This window comes from Mus pahari, chromosome 1 (genome assembly GCF_900095145.1).
Source record: "Mus pahari chromosome 1, PAHARI_EIJ_v1.1, whole genome shotgun sequence".
In the NCBI taxonomy this organism is placed as follows: Eukaryota; Metazoa; Chordata; class Mammalia; order Rodentia; family Muridae; genus Mus; species Mus pahari.
The window spans coordinates 53,017,935-53,040,134 of NC_034590.1; the positions used below are offsets into that span (position 1 = coordinate 53,017,935).

The window sequence follows — 22,200 nt, forward strand, 5'->3', positions numbered from 1 at the left end:
CTAAATCCCTCTGAGGATAACCTGCTTACTCAATGGGAATCATAGCAACTTCCTGGAAGAAGTGGAATTTAAGAGGAAGCTGACCCAGGAAGCAAGTGCTAGGGGCATTCTGGGAGCAAAGCAGTTCCAGGTGGAGTAAAGAGAACCTCTAACATCCTAGTTACGTTTGGGAAAATACTTTAATGATCCTTTCTGAAACCTCTTCTGGCCCATTCAGGAGAACCCAAGGTCACATTGATCCCTGGTTTGGTTCCTGTCCATTGACATCTAGGAGGGAAAGAAGATGAACAAATTGAGTTAGGGTCTGGTGTAATTGCCAGGTCTCCAGGACTTTGTGATTTGTCAAGCTTCGCTCCTAAGACTCGAGGAAGGAAGGAAGGAAGGAAGGAAGGAAGGAAGGAAGGAAGGAAGGAAGGAAGGAAGGAAGGCAGGCGGGCAAGAAGGATCATAGCTAGGTCTGGATTAGAGAGAACACCTTGGACTAGGCCGATGGTGAGTTGTTTATCTTTGGGCTAGATTTTGGACATGAGGTTGAGTGATTGAGAACTCCTGGCCAGGCTCAGAGAACGGAAGAATTCCCAAGGACTGAGTCTTGATTTGTAGACTAGGGTCCCCAATTCTCTAAGACCAGAATTAGTGGACTGTTTGGAAAAGGGTGGAATTGAGAAAGGCGGACTTTGGGTCAATAGAAAGTTCTACTGCGGGCTGGTGAGATGGCTCAGTGGGTAAGAGCACCCGACTGTTCTTCCGAAGGTCCGGAGTTCAAATCCCAGCAACCACATGGTGGCTCACAACCATCCATAACAAGATCTGATGCCCTCTTCTGGAGTGTCTAAAGACAACTACAGTGTACTTACATATAATAAATAAATAAATCTTTTAAAAAAAGAAAGAAAGAAAGAAAGAAAGAAAGAAAGAAAGAAAGAAAGAAAGAAAGAAAGAAAAAGAAAGAAAGTTCTACTGCAAAAAGAAGGATGGAGTTGGAGCAGCCCCTGGGTTGGAGATGGTCATGTTCAGAATCTAAGAACAGTAGCCCGAGGTCTACCTGGCGCTAAAGGGTTTCAAAGTGTGTAACTTCAACAAATAGGTACACCTACCTATTCTGGTGACTTTGGATTGCCAGAGTAAAGAGCTTAAGACGAAAGGAACCTGGTCTGGGTGCAGTGGCGAGGGGAATCGTCTGAATTACGCTGGAGCAAGTTGGTTAGGTGCCTTTGTTAGAGGACTGGAGCTGGGATGGGATGTGGGCGGGTAGAAGAGAGGCACTTACCGAGTCCATGCCCAACAGGTTCAGTGCAAAGTGCACACAGTTGCTGCTAGTGGGATGGTAGGGAGGAGGATCGTTGTTCATAGCTTCTCGCACTCGGCTCTCCAGCACCGTAGGGTCAATGCCACCGCGCCTGCGTAGCACACGCCAGAGCTGTCGGGAGCGCTGCAGAGCTCGTTGCCCCTGTTTACACACGACACCCTCACAGTAACCCAGAAATGATTGTGCTCCACCGTGGTTGGAGGTCCTGCCTGTGGGGATAGCAGGCCCAAAATCAGCAAAATCAGAGCAAATCAGTGCGACTCAGTAATCTGCCCTAGCAATTCCTCAAAGTGAAGCCCCACACCCTGGCTGCCCAGCCTTCTCTCCCCCATCTTCAGAGACCTACACCTTCGTCCTAATTTTCCTCCCAGCACAGCTTGCTCACGAGTGGCCAAATCTCTTTTGCTCACCCTCAAAGTGTATGATCTCTCCGTGGCCGCAGTAAACACCCACGTGGGCCCCGCACCACTGTGCCTTGGGGGACCGCAACTTGAACAGGAATAGGTCTCCAGGCTGAGGCTCGTAGTTTTCCAATTCCACCTCCTGGAAGTTCTGACCCATGAGTGCCTCAGAGAAGAAGAACTGAATGGTGCTGGATGCCCCTACCAGGGTCTAAGAGAAGAAAGATCACAGAGTGCAGGGTGGGTGCATACACACAGCTGGGTGGGTCATCCCACTCATCACACAGGGTAGACCTGGCTTGGGGCTGGGCCCTAGGCCAAAGGTCTTCGCTGCCTTACACCTGCCTCCCTGTCCTTGAGGGACTCCAGAGGCCTGGATACCACGGATATCTGCTGCCTTGAGCCACCCGCTAGGGACGTCATGGTGTCCAGCAATTGGGACCTCCTCCCCACCCCATAGTTACCCACTTATCCCCATTCCTTTCACTCTCCCTCCCCCTGCTCCGGTCTCCTTCCTCATCAATCGTCCATGTTGCCTTCTGGGTGTCGGCTGGTACCTGGGTTGAGATGAGGGACTGAAGAAACAGGAAAAGTGCAGTGAGGTTGGGCCAAGGTCAATCTCTCCCAAGTCCAATAACCTCAGTAGCAAACATGCATTCATTTGCTCCTTGTTACAATTCTCAAGATCAGTCGAATATTTTTATTTTCAGGAGGAAATGGAAGAACATCAACTCTTGCTAATCTGTGCCCACGTGACTAGCAGGGTCCCATATAATAAATACCATTGCTTTTTTTTTTTTTTTTTTTCTATAATGAACTGAAAAGTCCAGTTTAGTTCCCCGTCTTTTCTGGGAACAGAGGGCGATTTTCACTGCCTGGGTTATATCTAAGGTTTGAGTTCAGAGGTGGTGGGGGCAGAGTGAGAGAGAGAGAGAGAGAGAGAGAGAGAGAGAGAGAGAGAGAGAGAGAAGGGAGTGAAGGTAAGATGTGAAAACAACAAGTGACCATGACCATGACCCCAGGGCTCTGGGTATCTTTGTGTTCTTGTGCCCTTTGGTCAGGAGTCATCTACCTAACATCCACCAGATAGGGAGAGTCTTTACTTCCAGCTTCCCTCTCATCCGTACCCACCGAGTCAAGCAAAAGTCACAGCTATGGAAGAGGGTGGATTGTCCTAGCCCCTGCTGAGGCAGCTGCCACCCTGCCTGAGGAAGAGACAAGATGAGCCAAGGACTTCTGCTCCATTTACCTGGCACTTGAAGCTCATCTAGGGAGAGAGAAACCAACCATCACCACCTGCCGCTTCACCTCTGTCCTCCCGCTCCCACTCTGACGGGTCAGTATCTGCGTGCTGTGCCTTAAGTCTGCACCCTCCCTCCTTCCTTCATCTTCCTCATCTGTGAACTGGGAACAATGAGGTTGGAGAGCTGGGCAGCCCTGTGAAGCTCTAAGAGCTCTTTGTGATGAATCAAGGCCAGAGGGCAGGGTTTGTTTATCTAAGGTCTGGCTGGCTCCTGAGCTTGCACATTTGCCTGTGCATGCACATTTGGGCGCCAAGTGGAAGGCTGGGGAGAATACATCTTTCTCAGCTCAGAGGAGAAGAACAATGGGTCCCAAAGGCTAGTGGCCTCCCCGTGACCTCTGCCTCCAAGATCAGAAGGAATCAATCATTCAACTGCAAAGTCCAGACACCCCCTCGTATTTCCCTCTGGGGTTGGGGGTGCAGGCAGGGAAGCACTCTGGACGCTGTGCCTATGCCTTGCACCTTCAAACAGGAACCCCGGTCCATGACTGGCATTCTACCCATAATGATAATAATGTGTATTGCCAAAAGCTGTATGAAGACCCCAGTGAGCTCTAATAACAGTGCCCTGTAGATTCTACTGTGTTTCTCATTCAGAAGAAGGGGGAAGTGGGGCTTGGGGAGGTTGGAAAGGTTACATCGGGAAAAAGTTGTAAACCAGTATTCAAACTGAGGCAATCTGACTAAATCGGCAGATAGGACTTCCAATGCTGGAGACTTTCTCGAAAGGCATAGGGAACCCCTGCCTCCAGCCCCCAGCCCCGGGAAGTATTGACCCTGTTTTCTTCCTTATGAGGGAAACTTTTAGCATTCATTTAGTCAAGTAGTAAAGGGAGAAAGAGCAACGCCCTGGAGAGATCAGCATCCCATTCTCTCTGCCCGGGCGGGGCCTGGCAGCGCTGCCCACCCTGTGGAAACGCTTGCCTTTGCTTCTCTCACCCTGGCTATCGGAAGCACGGCCATGGCAGAGGTGTTCCCGTGACTGAACCCCTTTGGGATGGCTGCTCCCAGCTAGGCACCTATCTATGCCTAAAACAGGGCCAGGGAGGCGGTCTAACTTTTCTGACTGTCCTTCTTCTGGAGGCTCTGGTCAAGGTGACCCCACCCTAATTTTAGCCCTTCATGCAAGCAGCTTACCATGCAGTGACCACCTCACTCCGTTGTGAGACGTGTGTCTTCTGTGGCCAGAGAGGAAAGAGGGCAAGTTGGCCGTGGAGCTAGCAGATAAAGGGGCTAACCAGGAAGTCCTGGGGCCAGATTCTGAGTATCAGTGCCCAAGCCAATCTGACTGAGGTAATGGTGTTTTTTTAGATATGACCCTGGGGCAGGCAGGAAGCCGGAGCCTGAGGGCTGGGGTCCAGGTAGGTGAATGGTGCCTCTTCCCCTCCTCCCACCTTTCCACATCTGATATCTGAAAAGAAGACTGCCTGTTTATCTCAACACCATTTCCTCGCCTGGGGAATCTCAACTCTTTGTGTGCACCCTCCCTTTGTCAGAGTCTGGGCGCTAGCTTTCAATCCCCATGGGTTTACTGCAGTTCGCTTTATGGTTTGTTCTAGTGAACAGGCTTCACAGTTATATATATCTAATATATTTTTACTTGAAGTCAGATACATATCAGGGTTTTTTTCATTTATCTTTTCTTACAACATCCCCACTTGCTACAAAAATTATCTTAGAGTTTTAAATTTATTTTTAATTCTAGAATTTCTTTTCATTGTTGTTATTGGATTTGTTTGTTTGTTTGTTTGTTTGTATGCTTTGGTGTTTTTGGTGACAAGTTCTCACTATGTACCTCTGGTCCCATGGAACTCAATCTGTAGATCAGGCTGTCCTTAAACTAGTGTCGATCCTCTTTCTCAAAAAGTATAGAGCAAGAAATATTAAAATTTGAGAAACATACCATGTTATATTTAAAGGAGAGCTCATTAGGCTTATAGATTCCCCAGCAGAAATTCTGAAGGCTGAGATGGACTTTAATAAAGTTCTTCAAGTTCTGAAAGAAAATTACCTTCAACCATAATTATCGTACACAGCAGGGTTTGTCTGCTGGAAAGGAGTGAAGACCCTGAAGATAAGCATGAACTTGGGAATTCGTCCATTCACTCAGCATAGGGAAGGTGACAAGAGAATCCCACACCCAGAAGAGGAAGAGAGACAAGACACAGTCATAAGGACATTCTGTACCTCCATGTCTTTCCTAAAGTTGTAGAATTGTCTACTAATACTTCATTACATCAATTTTCTGTGTCTTTGACTTGTACCTCTTTCCCTTCTGTTATACTGATGAGGCAGATATTTGCTGTTTGTGTTAGTCAGGTTTCCAATACTGTAGCAAAGCTTACCTGGGGGAGATTTAATTGGGGTTGTGTTTCAGAGGCCTTGGTCCATAGTCCACCAGCTGCTTTGGGGTTTGCTGGCCAGTTGTGAAGTATTACATCACGGTGGAAGGGTGTGGCAGAGCAGAGCTGCTCACCTGTGGTGACCAAGAGGCTATCAAAGAAAGGGAGAGGGCTGGAGAGATGGCTCAGCGGTTAAGAGCACTGACTGCTCTTCCAAAGGTCCTGAGTTCAAGTCCCAGCAACCACATGGTGGTTTACAATCATCCGTAATGACATCTGACGCCCTCTACTGCTGTGTCTGAAGACAGCTACAGTGTACTTACATATAAATAATAAATAAATCTTTTTTAAAGGGGGGGGAGACAGAGAGAGGGAGAGAGGGCAGGTGATAAATGCCTTGCCAGATTAATCTGCTGAGGACAGCATACTTGAAACATTCATCCCAGGAACCTTCTCAATGGGCACTTCCTCCTCAGGCTGTGGTAACTCCTAAAGCTGCCAGAGAACTCTCAGGGGCCCTCTTCATTCTTTCTTGGGTCTGTTTGTTTGTTTGTTTCTGTTTAAACACTATATTGGAAGAAACAATTTGAAGATTCAGTATTATTTCTTCTACTTTATCTGGTCTATCGAGGTTTTCAGGTGATTTTTAAAAATCTGATTTACTAAACTTTTCCTTGCATGACTTTTTTTTTTAATTGTTTTTTTTTTTTTTCAAACCCTGCCTTAGCTGGTACAGTGGTGGCACACACCTTTAATCCCAGCATTCAGTGAATGAAAAAGAGAAAGAAAGAAAAAAGAAAGAAAGAGAGAGAGAGAAAGAGAGAGAGAAGAAGTGACTGCTCCTAGAGTTACTGGAGGGAAGGTCTATTATGTAGGTATGTGGGAAAGCATAGCTAGAGGCAGGGTTATCTGGGAGAGCTCAGACCCTGTGGGGAGAAGGGGAGGGAAAGGGAGAAAGGAATTAAGTGTGGCAGCCAGGAAGCCAAAGGTACAAAATGAGCAGGCAACCAAAATGGCCCGTTTATATGGGGAAGGGCAGCCCTGCCTCCTGAGCTGGAGTGTTCAGTGTAGAGGCTGGGCATGCCAGTCTAGAGGGCCCTGTAACAGGTAGAGACTGGGGGATTGGAGGGAGAACCTGGCAGTCAGGTCCAAACCTCAGGCATTTGTCCCAAGTTTGAAACCTGGTGGTTTGGTGGCAGGTCTCTGAGTTCAAGGCCAGCTGGACCTACAGAATGAGTTCCAGGACTACATAGAGAAGCTCTGTGGAGACAAAAACAAAACAAAACAAACAAACAAAACAAAACAAAACAAAAAATAAAAAACTTCTCATTAATAAATTTCTCATACATATTTTGAATTGCTTTCTCTGGTCAATTTGATTGTCTATATTTATTTTCAGAGATATTGAGCTTTTTGAAAAAAGCATACATTTGAATTTTGTATTATTCACTTCGGTATCTGTAGAATCTAATACTCTAGAATTATGAACTTTATGAGATATCATTATTTTTCATTTTTGTTGTTTTTATGTTAATATACATCTGATGGGATGACTACTTTTCCATATCCATGTAAGGTCTTAGCAAGGGGTTTCTCTCAACAAGGTCTCTTGGCATATGTCTAATCTCTCTGGCTTCTTCAGTTGTAAGCAGTGGATTTTAACACAACATGTATTGTGTTACAAGCCGCCTTCTCTGTATGTCTTGCAAGAGTATTGTGTGGCAATGCACGTAGGTGTGGTAGGCAGCAGAGCATGTGTGCTAATCCTTAGTGGTCACAACAGAGTGGAGTTGGGGATTTCCACTGACACTTTGGATCCTGTCTCTGTAACTCAGAAATGGTTCTGACGTTGGCGGCTCAAAAGGTAGCAAAGGGCTCCAATACGTTAATCCTCTGTTGTGATCTGGCCTAGTTTCTAGTGTCTTACAGGAACTGATGCAGACCAGGATCACAGATCCCCCTCTTTGGCACTCATGTCCAGTCTTCTCATCGGGGTACAACCTGACAAGGGCTGGGCTATAGCTGTGCTTCCACAGCAGGTGTGTTATTTCTCTCTGCCGTTACCACAGGGACAGTGGATTGTCCAGGAGTCGGATGCCAGGTGACTGTCATCCCCATCCCATCCCAAGACTCTGCCGCAGAGACCTGAAGCTAGACTTTGCTGGGGGATTTGTCTCAGGCACATGCTGTGTGGCATTCTGGTTAGCAATGGATCACCTGTGCAAATGTAGTTTACACATCACAGATGACACCATAGTTAGAGAAGGCAACGTAAAATAAGATTACACATCACAGATGACACCATAGTTAGAGAAGGCAACGTAAACTCACAAGGACAGAATGTCAAAATGCTGCAATTTTCAGAAAATATCAGTCAGTAACTATGCATAGCTGTAGTTATTAAGGGTGTCTTTAGGGTGAGTCCCAGTCTAGTGTAACTGTTGCTCTAAGGAAACAGAGAGACTTATACATAGAGATAGACGGGTGCACAGCCGATATCAGGTAAACATGAAGATGGAGATCTGTAAGACAAGGGATACAGGAGAATCCCCGGGACTGCCAGCAAGCGGTAGTAAGCAGCTCAGAAAGAGGCGTGGGAAAGACGTTCCTGTGCAGATTCATAAAGAATGAGTCCTATGGACACTTGGATCTCAGACTTCAAACCCTTACCTGAGAGAATAAATGTCTGTGTTTAAGACATTCAGTCTACAATACCTTTCTAGAGAAGCCCTGGCAATCCTTTCAGAGTTCACCAGGACTAGAATGTCTTTCAAACAGTGTTGAAGGCATCAGTTAGTAAATCAAGAGAAGGAAGGCAGGCAGAAGGTGAAGCAATTGAACACTAAGGTCTTGCCCCTGGAGCTTTGTAGTCTGTAGCTATGGTACCACTTCACGGAGGAGAAAGGCAAGAAGAAAGGATGTCATCATGATAGAGAATCCTCTCTGGGTTCATAAGAGGCTTCCTTCTCTTAGATACTGAAGCCTAGAGTTGTCAGTCTAAACAATGAATTTATTTAAATATTTAGCCCTAAGTGCTGAAATGATTATCAATAAGATTAAATTGTATGTGCCAGGTTCTATAGAAATACTGATCCGTTTTTCAGATAGGAAGACTAAGAAATGGAATACATTGTTAGTCCAAGGTCTCAAAGCCCAGCTCTGCTTGGTCTCAAAGTTTCTGCTTGCCAATGACTATCCTGCCACTGTTGGTCCAACCCACTGCACACAGGACACAGACTAAGTCAGTGAATGCTCTGTTCTCTCCTGCAGGAATCCTTACCTTGAGTGACAAGCAGGAGCTAATCTGCAGCCAGGACAGGAGAGGTAAATGAAGTACTAATTCTGGAGGCATGACCCAAAGGGAGCCAGACACGCCGGTCATCGAGGCACATGTCCATGGTTCCTTCCTTCTATTACAGGCAGGCACGTGGTACCACTTGTAAGCCCATCCTGCAGGAAGCAGGGATAGGAGCATCCACCACACCCTTAAGGCCAGCTGGCGTCCATCAGGGATTTCAGGCTGCCCAGGCTAAACTCAGTCTCAAAAAACAAACGGAGAAACAGTATTATCATACATTATTTTAAAAAATAAAATGAATGTAAAACAACCCATGATGAGCAAAGCAATGTAATTTTACGTAAATGTCAGTGCTCTTCAGAGCTATACTGAAGACCAAGGCAAAAAAAAAAAAAAAATCATATGCCCTGGTCTTTTATGGAAGAAGTGTCTTTGCAAGATCTGTGAGTGTATATGTGTGTGCACGCGTGCCGTGCACGTGTGCATGTGCATGTGCATTTGCCCATGTGTGCAGGGTGTATAGGTATGTTCATGCCCGGGTACTCACTTCTGAGGGCCAGAGGTTTAGGTTGGGTATCTCTCCTCCATCACACCATATGAAACCTACCTCTTATTTCACTTTTAGTGGAGAGCATTGTGGTTTGTGAGTTTTTGTCTTTTGTCTTTTGTTTTGCCGTGTGATGTTCCTAAACAATTCCTGTTTCAAATTGTAAATACACTTTATTATTTTTTTTTTTATGGAAACGATACAGGTAAAACATTGTGAGGTCAGTCATTGAAGTGCATGTCGGTAATCCCAGCACCTGGGAGGCTGAGCCAGGATGATCCTAGTTGGAAACCAATCTGATCTACATGGCGAGAGCCTGTCTCAAAACAAGCCAACAGGCCGGAGAGATTTTGTTCTTTTTTAGGGTGAACCAGTGAGGATGAATGACTAAGCAATTAGTTCATTAAGGCAGTGGCAGGAAGAACAGAGGAATAGAACATAAAGAGAGATGGAGGTGAGGCATACCCACAAATCCTTTCAAGGGGCTTATCCCCAGCCGTCCTCAGCCTCTCTTCCCAGCTGAAGGAGATGAGGGATTCAGGTTCCTTCTACTAGTCTTCGATTTGCATCCTATCCACTTGTAAACAACATCACCTATACTCTTTCTTCCCTCTCCCCCCCCCCCAAGATTTATTTATTTTATGTATATGAGTACACTGTAGCTGTCTTCAGATGTCCAGAAGAGGGCATCAGATCCCTTTACAGTTGGTTGTGAGCCACCATGTGGGTGCTGGGAATTGAACTCAGGAACTTTGGAACAGCAGTCAGTGCTCTTAACCACTGAGCCATCTCTCCAGCCCCTTTCAAATTACTAAATAGTCACTTGAGATTCCCTGACAGCTGAATTTGACAGGTAGCCATACAAAGTGCTACAAGAAAGCAGAATGTGTATCTCATGAAGTTTTACTCCTGTGGCAGGCTATTCACTTCTGCTCAGGACCATTCTGAGAGAAGGCCGTCTACTTGATGTTCAACTTCCTGGAGGAAGAGACCAGAGAAAAAACACTGTCAGCTTCACACACACGTGTACACACACACACACACACACACACACACACACACACACTGGTGCTTCAGCTGACTCTGACCTGATGTGTTAAGCTCTGTGAGACTGGAGGTCTGTTCTGCTGGCACACTCCTTCAGGATCCGAGGAGTAGGGGTCTGGGTTTTGAGCTGTGATGAGAACAGAGTCAAGACGCTCCTACCAACCGCAAGTGAGGAACATCCCTGAAACCTACCAAGAAGATAGGCACAGATGAGAAATCCCAAACCAAAGTCGTAGACTCACAAGTGAGAGTCTGGAAAAGATGGAAAACTGAGAAGTACAAACTTAGGTTAAATAACAGAGTGATTTGTGATTCATTTGCCCCTAAGAAATACCTGAGACAGACATTTTACTTCCAACTCCACCTGATCTCTCATTATCCACACATCGCATGTTCACCTTATTTATGGTGTATGTGTGCACGTATGTATGTAGTGAGTGCATGTGTGTGCATGTGAGCCACAGGTTAATATTGGGTGTTTTTCTTGATTTTTTTTCCTTATTTTTCAAGATAGGGTCTTTCACTGAGCCTGGAGCTCACTGTTTTACGGGAGCTGACTGGCTGGCAGGGCCCCCACAGGGCTCACTCCAGTGCTGGGGTCACAGATACACGTCACCATGCCTGGCTTTCACAGGCTGTTGGGGATCTGAATGCAGAGCCCCATGCCTGCACAGCAGACACCATGCCCCCAAAGCCACTTCCCTAGTCCTCGATTTTATTTATTTACTTTTAAAATTTAACTTTCTGTGACTTAGGGGGTGGGGAAGAGTTGGGTTTTGTTTGTTTTGAAGGAGTTGACTTGTGGCTTAAGAAGGGTCATGCTCATCATGGTGGCGAAGGCATGACAGCCAGAATATGAGATGTTTGGTTACATTGGTGCATAGTCAGGAATCAGAGAAATGTATCAGGTACTCAACCGGGGTGATGGCTATTCTTGGTTGTCAACTTGACTACATGTGGAGTAAACTAAAACTCAAGCGGCTCGATAGACTTGTGAGGGATTTTTTTCTTAAGTAAATTATTTGAAGAGGGAAGTCCACCTTTAATCTGGACCTTTAATTTGAGATCAGGAAAAAAAATCCAGCTTTAATCTAGGCCACACCTTCTGGTGGCAGCCAGTGTAAACGATAAGGAAGAAGGAACCCCTTTGTTCTTTGCTTGCTTGCCCTTGCCCTTGCTGGCAAATTCATACCTTCACTAGCATTAGAGCTGACTTCTTTTGAATTCTGGCAACGAAGACCAGCTGAGACATACACCCACATGAACTGAACAATTATTAGATCCTTGGACTTTCTGTTGGTAGACAGCCTGTGTGTGTGTGTGTGTGTGTGTGTGTGTGTGTGTGTGTGTGTGTGTGTTTTAATTCTGGTTTTATTGCTGTGAAGAGATATCATAACCAAGGCAACATTTATAAAGGACAACATTTAATTGGGATTGGCTTACAGTTTCAGAGGTTTAGTCCATTATTATCATGGTGAGAAGCATGGCAGCTTCCAAGCAGACATGGTACTGGAGAAGGAGCTAAATATTCTCCATCTTATCTTCAGGCAGCAGAAAGAGACTGGATTTCACACTGGGCAGAGCTTGAGCATAGGAGAACTCAAAGCAAGCTGTCACAGTGACACATTTCCTCCAACAAGACCATACCTACCCCAAAATGGCCACACCTCTTTTTTAAAAAATTAATTAATTAATTAACTAATTATTATATGTAAGTACACTGTAGCTGTCTTCAGACATTCCAGAAGAGGGCATCAGATTACAGATGTGGTTGCTGGGATTTGAACTCAGGACCTTCAGAAGAGCAGTCAGTGCTCTTAACCGCTGAGCCATCTCACCAGCCCATGGCCACACCTCTTAATAGTGCTATTCCCTATCTCCGAGCATTCAAACACACGAATCTATAGGGACCATACCTATTCAAAGCACGCACGCAAGCCACATGATCAGATTTACCACAGCAGTGGCCTGACTCTTCATACCAACTTTGCGAGTTAGTTACTTTCTCCATTGTTTTGGCAATACACCTGACAGAGGCCGCTCCAAGTGAACAGAGATTGAGCTCATGGTTAAGTGGGCAAGCTATGGAGTGTGAAGCTTGCGCTAGGAGGCAGGAAGCAGAGGGAGGCAGCTGGTTTTCCTTTGCCTATGCCTTATGTTTATGTTTGTTTGTTTTCATACTGAGCTCACTGCATAGACCAGGCTGGCCCCAAACTCATGACTTCCCTGCCTTGGCCTCCCTGGAAGGGCATGCATGGCCAGGAACAACCTTGGTTGAGTTTCAATATTTTTTTTCTCTTTTGCTGATTCTGAAAATTTTGACTATGCTATGACTTGACATACTGTACCATTTTCTTCATGTTTCTTAGTGTCTATTAATCTTTCTCCTATGGATTTATAGTATTTATCCAGTTGAGTCACTGGGTTTTGCTTTTTCTTTTCTCTTTCTCTCTGTTCCCTCCTCCATGAGACAGGTGTTTCTCTATAGCTCTGGCTAGCCTAGAGTCTGGCACATAGATGAGGCTAGCCTTCAACTTATGGGGATCCTCCTGCCTCTGCCTCCAAAGTGATGGAATTACAGCAATATGCTACTATATCTGAGTACTAAGTTTTCAATATTCTTTTTCTGTCCTGCCCTCTCTCATGTCCTTTAAAGACAATAATTAGTATATAAGTCCCTTTGGGGTTGCTCCATGGTTCACTTGACACTTTGTTCTTTTTTTGTTTATTTGTTTGTTTTTTTGAGACAGGGTTTCTCTGTATAGCCTTGGCTGTCCTGGAACTCACTTTGTAGACCAGGCTGGCCTCGAACTCAGAAATCTGCCTGCCTCTGCCTCCTGAGTGTTGGGATTAAAGGTGTGCACCACCACGCCCAGCCTGTTCTTTATTATTTATTTATTTATTAAGATTTATTTATTTATTTTATGTATATGAGCACTCTGTAGCTGTACAGATGGTTGTGAGCCACCATGTGGTCGCTGGGATTTGAACTCAGGACCTTCAGAGAACAGTCAGTGCTCTTAACTGCTGAGCCCTTTGGTTGTTACTTTAAAATCGTTTTTCTTTTGTTTAGTGTTGAATAGTTTTGATTATGGTGCTTAAAATCCACCAGTCTGCTGTGCTGTCTGATCTGATGTGGATCCAATTAAAGTTATTTTATCTCAACATGAGATGACTTTTTTGCAAGAATTCTTGGTACTTTTAGTAGGGATATTTTTAGCATTTTTATTAATCCAATTATTTTTGAACATCTATATTCAGTTGTAGTATCTTTTTCTAACAATCACATCCTTGGTAGTTCTTTGTTGGTTTTGACTGGTTTATCGTTGGCCACACTGTGTGTTGCATTTTCCTGCCTACATTCAGCTCCTGTATCATTCTCCCCACCACAGGCAAGCAGGTAAGGGCTTTGCCCACTGGTCTTCAGGTGACCTCGGAAGTTGGCCTGTTACTTTTTAGCTGCTGTGTATGTTTGTGTTGCTACAAATCTTTGTTGCCAGATGTGGTTAAGCTTGGAAACAGTTTCATTTTTCTAGATCTTCCTTTTACATTTTTCTAGGTAGAGATCTGTGGGTTTTGAGCAGGCGTAACTATTCTCCAGTGGGAAGCAAGGGGATTTACAGCATGGTTCACAGTATTCAGGGAATTAGAGCTTCTCTAGTCCTCCTGGTGGGAATGGGCGACCTCATCCCCATCAGCCTGAGAAAGTCAGTGCCTTTTGCTCTAATTCCTCCAGGCCTCAGGTAGTTTCCTCCTTTTGCCCCTCCCTCCTATGCTCGCTCCTTTGCTCCTTCCTTTTCTTTTGTTTTTATATCACCAGGTCTTACTCAGTAGCCCATGTTGGAGTTCACTATGTGCCCCAGGCTAGCCTTAAACTCATGGCAATCCTCCTGCTTCAGCCTTTTATGTGCTGAGATTTATAGGTGGGAACAAAATTTCTTTTTCTTTGACCTTTTTGGATTCGTTTATGTATGTTAAGAAACTACCTGAGCCTAGGGTGGCGGGGCACATCAGTCATTCTGCTCCTGTTTGGGAGGTAGGGGAAGGAGAATCCGGAGTTCAAGGTCATTCTTAGCTACATAAGAGAGATCAAAGCCAGCCTAAACTGCAGGAGACCAAGTGTAGCAATAGTTTTTGTTTGTTTGGTTTGGGGTTTTTTTTGTTGTTGTTGGTGGTGGTGGTTTTGTTTTGAGACAGGGTTTCTCTGTATAGCCCTGGCTGTCCTGGAACTCACTTTGTAGACCAGGCTGGTCTCAAACTCAGAAATCTGCATGCCTCTGCCTCTTGAGTGCTGGGATTAAGGGCGTGGCCTGGGTGGTTTGTTTTTTTTTTTTAAAGATTTATTTATTTATTATATGTAAGTACACTGTAGCTGTCTTCAGACACTCCAGAAGAGGGCNTCAGATCTTGTTANNGATGGTTNTGAGCCANCATGTGGTTGCTGGGATTTGAACTCTGGACCTTCAGAAGAGCAGTCGGGTGCTCTTACCCACTGAGCCATCTCACCAGCCCGGTTTTGTTTTTTTTTTTAAAGAAAGAAACTACCTGAGCAAGGTGTAGTGGTACATGCTTGCTACCCCAGCACTCAGGAGGAGCAAGCGTTCTAGCCTGGACCACAGAGAAAGACCCTGTCTCAGAAAGGCTCAGGTAGTTTCTTCACACTGGTAAGTTAATCAATACTCAGGTGAATTAAATGACCTGTTAGTTCTCTGAGCACACACTGCTCTAGAAACTGTCTGCCTTGGAGTCCCCAGGAGTCTCTGCTCTATGCGCTTATGGGTTCTGCTTGAGTTCCCCCTCAGCTCTCCTTTGGCAGTTCTTTGTAAACTGGAAACCCGAGTAATCCCAGGCCCCATTCGCGTTCTTCTTCTCCCTGAGGCCAGTCCCACAGACAACTGTCCCTACTGCCTGATGTCTAGTATCTTGAAATCTGTTATTTTATATAGTTCACTCTTTTTATTTTTCCAAGATAGGGTTTCCCTGTGTAGCCCTGGCTGTCACGAAACTCACTCTGTACACCAGGCTGGCCTCAAATTCAGAAATTCACCTCCCTAGTACTAGGACTAAAGGTGTGTCCCACCATCACTGGGCTATAGAGCTCCTTCTTTTTGTCATTACTTTAGTGTTCCTAATATTCTATCTAGGCTGGATGCAAAAGCCCACGTTGGTTGTAATCCTTACTCAATAACATGTGCACTGTGCCAGACATGGGACTGAGACATTCACAGTGGTTTTGTTAAAGTAGAGATACAATGTGAGAACAAAATACCTGTTTAGGAAATAGTTGCAACACTATGTATCAAGTTCAAATAGAGACTAGTAAAGAGACATTTGTATTCCCCATCTCAGAGTTAAGAGGAGATATTTTCCAAAAGGGTCTGAAGATAATCAAGAGTCCTTGAGGGGAGGCTCCTGGCTACGATGGCACCTGGTGGCTGTGTAGAAATACACTTAAGCTTCCTTCAAAGTGACTCAAGTATAAACCCTAGGGAGAGCTTCTGTAAGAAGCAAGAATTCTGAAAGCAGAGGCAGGCAGATCTCCGTGATTTCAAGGTCAACCTGGTCTATGCAGAGTTCCAGGCCAGCGAATGCTAAATACAACACAAAAGAATCAACCTATCTGAGATTAGTGGCGGACTCCAGTGCTCCCAGTGCTTGGGAGGCCAAGGGAGGAAGACTTTGAGTTCTAGGGTTGTCTGGGCTATGGGTCCCTATCACACAAACAAAGCAAAATAAAATAAACCCCAGTCTACTTCCTGCATCAACACCCAGAATTCTTTCTACAAAACGAGTTTGCTCACACGACTGCTGGCCCAATGCTTAGAAAGGCAATAGAAGCTTTAACGTCTAGAAGGTCTACCGCACATATCACATGAGGTTCTCCCCACTTTTGTAGCTGGATCCACATAGCTCGTGGTTCACCAGTGGACATGCCCCCCCCCCCGTCAACTTTCTTTCTGGACTTTTGAAAGCTTTGTTCCTTTTCAAATCTTTGTTTCTGCTTAGTTTGATTGTCATTCATCCACCCACATCCAGCATGGATTGTGTAGTTATCAGCAGCCTTGCCAATTCCTCCTGCTCTGAGTGTGCCTCAGTTGCAGCAGCAACCAGTCCCAAGCATTCCAGTGTATGTGTTGGGGCGGGGGGGGGCGGGGGTAGCACATTATCTTCACATATTGGGATCATGTATAGGCCGTCTCAATGAGTGTTTGCTGAATGAATGAACTCTGAGTGAGCTAAAATAACAGGATCCATTTCTGTTTAGAAAATATACATTTATAGGGCTTGCAAAAGGGCTCAGTGGGTAAAGGCACTTGTCACCAAGCCTGACAGCCTGAGTTTGATCACTCAAACCCCGATGTTAGAGACAGAAAGTCAACTTCCAAGAGTTTTCTATGATTGCAACACTTGTACCAAGACATGAGTGTGTTCTGCCTACACGTATACATAATAAATAAATGGGGGCTGAAGAGATGACTCAGTGGTTAAGAACACCGCTGCTCTTCCAGAGAGCCCAGGTTCAATTCCCAGCAACCATGTATAACTCTAGTTCCAGGGGATCCAACACCCTCACACTGACCTACATGCGGGCAAAACACCTGCATAAAATAAAATAAATTCTGAAACAAACAAACAAATATATTGGGGTGTTGTGGTGTATGCCTTTAATGCTAGCAGAGGCAGAATCAGGAGGATCTCTGAGTTCAAGACCAGCCTGGTCTACACAGTGAGTTCTAAGACAGCCAGGGCAACATAAGGGACCCTGCATCAAAAACAAACAAATAAATAAATAATGCGATTTTAAAATTTTAAAGTTCTTGCTTAGTAAAAATGTCTTCAGTGGAAGTGAGCCAAATGACAGGAGGGGGAGATTAGAAAGAGAAATTCTGGAATGTCCCCATGAGTTGTCTTAAAGGGAGTAATGAGACAGATATTTCTATGTAACCAAGTGCTCCTTCCTGCTGTACCCTACAACTGATCACGCCGTGTATCAGGTGAATTACAGTCCTTGGTTTTTCTGATCATTTTGGTGATTTTATATAGTTTTAGTTATATGTATTGTAAATATCTCATTATGATGCTGCTTATTGAATTGATTGAATTTTAATAGAAAAATTTACCAGATTTTTTTGTCTTAGGATTTTATTTTATATTTTATTTAATAATGTCTCTGGGTAAGGTTTTCTTTTATTTTTTTTTCTGAAAGTGTGTGTGTATGTGTGTACACCAAGGCACATATGAGGTCAGAGATTCTCTGATCTATGCTGCTCTCTGGAGGTTGGAATGCTGGGATTACACATATATGCTACCACAGGGGACCTGAATGCAGGTTTTCAGGCCAGTTCAGCAAGCGTTTTTTCTTCCAGAACCATTTCCAAAGTCCTGAACGTTTTAATTTTCATATAGAATTATATGTGATAGGAGATGGGGACTCAGTTTAATTTTTTTTTCCTCTGTCATTTGACAATGAGTTGTTCCAGGTCTATTCATTAAACAATTTTCTAACTGGTCTCCAGCACCTCTTTGGTTATATCAAGTCTCTATGTGAATGAATTTGTTCCTGGGATCACTAATCTGTTGTCATTTTATCTAACATTGTGTCAAGGCTACATCTTTACAATGAGAAATGTAAACAAAACCCTCACCAGCAGTACAGGAGGATTGCTTCAAGAGTGAAGGTCAGGTCGAAGTTTTGCTTTGTTCTAAAAGTTATGTTAATTTTAATTTACATATTTCAAATACCATGTTCCTAGTGAAACCCCATTCCTTGTGGTTTCTAATAACCCCCTTGACAATATAAAGTGTATGCTAATACACATATCTGTGGCTCTCATCCAGCAGCCAAATCGTATTTTCCAGCCACCCCTTTAACGCTCTGGCACCCTGCTGAATATGGAAACATTATCTTTAAAGCTTGCTGCATTGTATTTTCTAGGTTAGATCCTTTTTCACTAGCTTACACATTCAGTTCTCTCTAGAATATATCCTTAAAGAACTGATAGTTAGTAATGTCAAATTATTCTAGGTTTACGCCTCGGCATCAGGGGAAGACAGATTTTTTTTTTTTTTTTACTTGCTTTTGGAGATGTTGCTTCAGTGTCTTCTCACATACTTTTCTCCCCTGAAAATGAAACAGATAGCAATCCAGTCTCCACCCTTTTGGGCAAACTCAATTTTCCTTCTATAGAAGCTTTTAGGTTCTTCCTTTTAGCTTTACAAAATCAAGTAAGAATTTGTATAATGCATTATGTGTATATATGTGTATATAGTTTGTGTGTATAGTGTGTGTGTGTGTGTGTGTGTGTGTACATGTGTATTTTAAGTTTCCTCTGCTTAGTAGCCTCTCAGTTTAAAGTCACAGTCTCACTGGTCTGGACTTTGCTGATTAGGGAGGGTTCTGGATATTAAAATCAGGCCTTCATGCTTGCTGTGCAAACACTTCCCAACACAGCCAGCTCCCAAGCCCTGACCTATAATTTCTTTCTCTTTTCTTCTGTAGGGATGGAGTGGGGAGAGTCAGAGCACACACAGCTTTTCTAACTATAGACTATTTCTCAGCCATCTTCTGTCCCACCATCCTGGCCAGCAGACAAGTCCCATGCAAGGCAACTCATAGTCTATTCATTTCCTTGTTTTTAAATATGGATGGTGTCCCCTCGGACATTTGAAGAGTGCTTCCAGTATGAAGTAAAGGTAAGGAAGCCGGTCTGGGGGGTTGGGGAGTAGCTCAATGTTCGGAGAGCGGGAGAATGGCAGGTCATACCCTGAGTGGTTAAAAGGTGGATTCTCAAAAAAAAAAAAAAAAGTGGATTCTCCTTCACAGTTGGATACAAATCCTGTATCCATCACACACACACACACACACACACACACACACACACGTGAGGGAAGAATGTGGGGGCGGAATTCAGAGAAATGGAGAAACAAAGGTGAAGGGGAGCGGAGAGCAAGGCATCAGCTTCCGGTTGCCTTCTTCAGGGAAAAAGTGAGGCAGGGTGTGGAATTCTGGAAAGGTGGCGTCCATGTTCTTCTGGATGCTGGGGAGTGCACGTTGAGAAAATTATTTAGCGTCTACAGAGCAATCAGTCCTCCTAGTACCTAGCCTCCTGTGCTAACAGACCATGTTCGTCCTGTAAATCCATTTCCTCAAATTCAGCAGCCTCCATGCGAGGAACAGTGCTGAGGAAAGAGTTTTTGCCTTGAGCCGGATCTTGGCCTTCAGAGGTTGCCATAGCAGCCCGAGTCCAGGTGTGCTCTCTCATGCACAGTCGGAAAGAGATTACCGAGGACAGGGTGTGAGAGTTCACAGAGGGAAATGGAGGAGAGGAGGGCAGTCATTAGCAGGCACGCTGTGCTCCGAAAGTCCTAATGCTCACCCAGCTGCTGCCGATCTCCTGAAGGAAGGCCCCGCTGGGTAGGAAGCTGCTTCACCTGGCTGCTTTCCTTCAGATTCTTCTCTCCCCACCCCCCCTTTAGAAGATGCACCTGGAAGAGACTAGCTCCATCCGTGCTGGTGCCGAAACTGCAGTCAGAGGGCTTGGGCTCTACCACCCCCTCCCCCACCCCCTTCCCCCAGCCACAGCAGCCACTGTGATAACCACAGCCAAGAACACAGCTGCAGAGCTCAACTCCATGTGCTATCTCATGCCACGAGCCTGTTCTTGTGATCCCAGGTTACCTCAGAAATCTTGGTGCCCATATAATACTTAGGGTTCTTGTGTCCTTTCAGTGTCTCCCATTAACATTAAAATACAAGATACACCTAGTGTTAGATTGTGATTGATCAAGGTAGCTTGAAAATAAAAGGAGACGGACCTCACAGAGGCAAATTGTCATTTATAAGAACAATGAAGGGCAGGGGACTCTCAGAGTGGGTGGAGACTGTGTGCTTGTGGGGAAGGGGAGGCTGGGAAAGCTGGTGGCAACTTAGAGGCAATGAGAGGAGAATGGGGCAAAGAACTTTTGTGGGTTTTATGAAAACTGCTGTTTGGATAGACACCTGGGGTTCTTCCAGAATGGAAAGTTTAACTTGAGTTGGATTTCTTTATCAGAGGGGGCAGGGTGATTCCTTAGTTTAGGAGGCCTTTGACCAGTGCTTGGGAGGCTGAGGCAGGAGGATCACTGAGAGTTTGGTAAGGTTGGGTTATAGGTTGGTCAGTTTGGGTTATAGAAGTTGGCTCTCTCGAAAGCAAACAAATGAATAATTCAAAATAAAAATATCACAAATTATAAAAACACAGTTTAAATCTTTTCCCTTGGTGCTTAGGGGTGGGAACTAGCCCTTTTTCATCTCTAGTGTTGCAGGTAGATCTGTCTACAAGCATTCTGTGGATATTTTCAGGGATGAGTAACTTGTTTAGGTTGCATGCCACTCTGGGTAGCATGATAAAGTCACACTATTCTGGTGTCTTGCTGGGACATGACTCATCCCATGGAACAAGTCGGAAGGTGTAAAAGCCATTGTCAAAACAGTTTTTAAAGCTGGCTGCCAGCACATACGTGCCTGCTATACCAATTCCTGGGAGATGGAGATGGGACAACCAGGAGTTAAGTCCAGCCTGGCTCCACGACACCTGGTCTCAAAACAAAACGAAATAAACAAAGCAACAACAACTAAAATCGCCATTAATGTTAGGGAAGGTAATGTTTAACAAGGCAAGGAGACAGCAGGGCAGTCTGTGTGTCTTGGCTGTGTGTCTTCTTAGACAGCGCCCACTAGTGGGTGGGTTTTGGTAACGCTATGCCAGGGCAGATTAGGGAGAGAATTTGAGTTTGAACAGTGTTAGTTTCGCTCTGAGATTCAACAGAGCCCTGTGGGTGGGAATGAGAGCAGGGCAGTTGTGATGAAAGCTGAGCATTGGAGGGCAGGCATTGAAGGGAGGGAGGGAGGGAGGGAGGGAGGGAGGGAGGGAGAAGTGGTGGCTGAGGAGGCCGCAGGGGGGTGACTGTTAGCCAGTTAGTTACTGATCTATTGATGTTAGTAGCCCACTCCTAGAAATGAAACAGTGTTGGAAAGAGCTGAAAATCCAGCTATGAGTTGCGATGGGCAGAGGAATCCTGAGGGCACAAGGTCATGCTGACATCTTGGAGCAGGTGATACAACCCGAATGCATCACACAGGATAAAAAGGAATTCAATGAGACATAATTTACAAAAAGACAGATAAATCATAGTCCCATATGAGCCATGGATATCGCAACTACATGCATAAAGAATGCATTTTGGAGAAACAAAAGAAATCAAGCTCTTTACTGACTGAGCCATCCCCCACACCCTGACTCTCCATCTTATGTGTAAATGCTACCAGTTGTCCAGCATGAACCATGAGGTACAGGCTGATAAATAACTTCTTCATGTAAGTACAAATGTACCGCCTGTGAACTTACCAGAATAGATTGGCTGTACATGGGTATACATCTGTACTGAAATCATGCCAGAGACCTGAGATCTTTACAAACATTCCAGACCAACAAAAGGTCTTACACTCTGACCTGAACCACAGAAAAGGAAGGGACACCTAACACCGTGATGGTGGTGGCCCCACAACATGACACATGATTTCATCATCAGGGTGTGCATTAAGAGATCCACAGGAAGAGAATTTCTGACAGTTCCAATGGCTTTGGCTCAGCATGGTTTCCACTGTTTTACATGGTTCATCAAAGCAGCCCACTTAGATTTCCATCAGTCTAACTGAACGTGGGCGTGTGCTTCCTCAGCGGTTCTGCATCTCCCTCAAGGATGCTAAACCTCAGGACCTAGGTGCCCCAGAGCTGTGGCTTTCAGCAGCTCTCAACCTGGTTGATATCTAACCACCTCTTTGCATTTGTAATATTTCTCTGCCTTCAGTAAGTCCTCTCAACTCCATGGCCTCTTTAGCCTTCCTGTTGTCATTCTATAATCTCTCTCTCTCTCTCTCTCTCTCTCTCTCTCTCTCTCTCTCTCTCTCTCT

At 44.9% G+C, this 22,200-nt stretch overlaps 1 protein-coding gene across 1 annotated transcript; it reads right to left on the bottom strand.

Annotated features, from left to right (window-relative positions):
* Positions 1-163: 163 nt before the first annotated feature.
* LOC110338060 lies at positions 164-4,261 on the bottom strand. The gene is made up of 6 exons (XM_021221258.1): positions 4,151-4,261; positions 2,960-2,977; positions 2,268-2,285; positions 1,720-1,921; positions 1,271-1,518; positions 164-267 (listed from the first exon to the last, which is right to left on the bottom strand). The coding sequence occupies exons 1-6, from the start codon at positions 4,151-4,153 to the stop codon at positions 214-216; spliced, it is 543 nt and encodes a 180-aa protein (XP_021076917.1). The 5' UTR covers positions 4,154-4,261; the 3' UTR covers positions 164-213.
* Positions 4,262-22,200: the final 17,939 nt, after the last annotated feature.

Excerpts from the sequence above, each read along its gene's own strand:
- LOC110338060 (XM_021221258.1), bottom strand. Across the intron at positions 1,519-1,719 it reads AGAGATCATACACTTTGAGG|GCAGGACCTCCAACCACGGT; the intron begins GTGAGCAAAAGA and ends CTATCCCCACAG. Across the intron at positions 268-1,270 it reads ACCTGTTGGGCATGGACTCG|ATGTCAATGGACAGGAACCA; the intron begins GTAAGTGCCTCT and ends TTTCCCTCCTAG.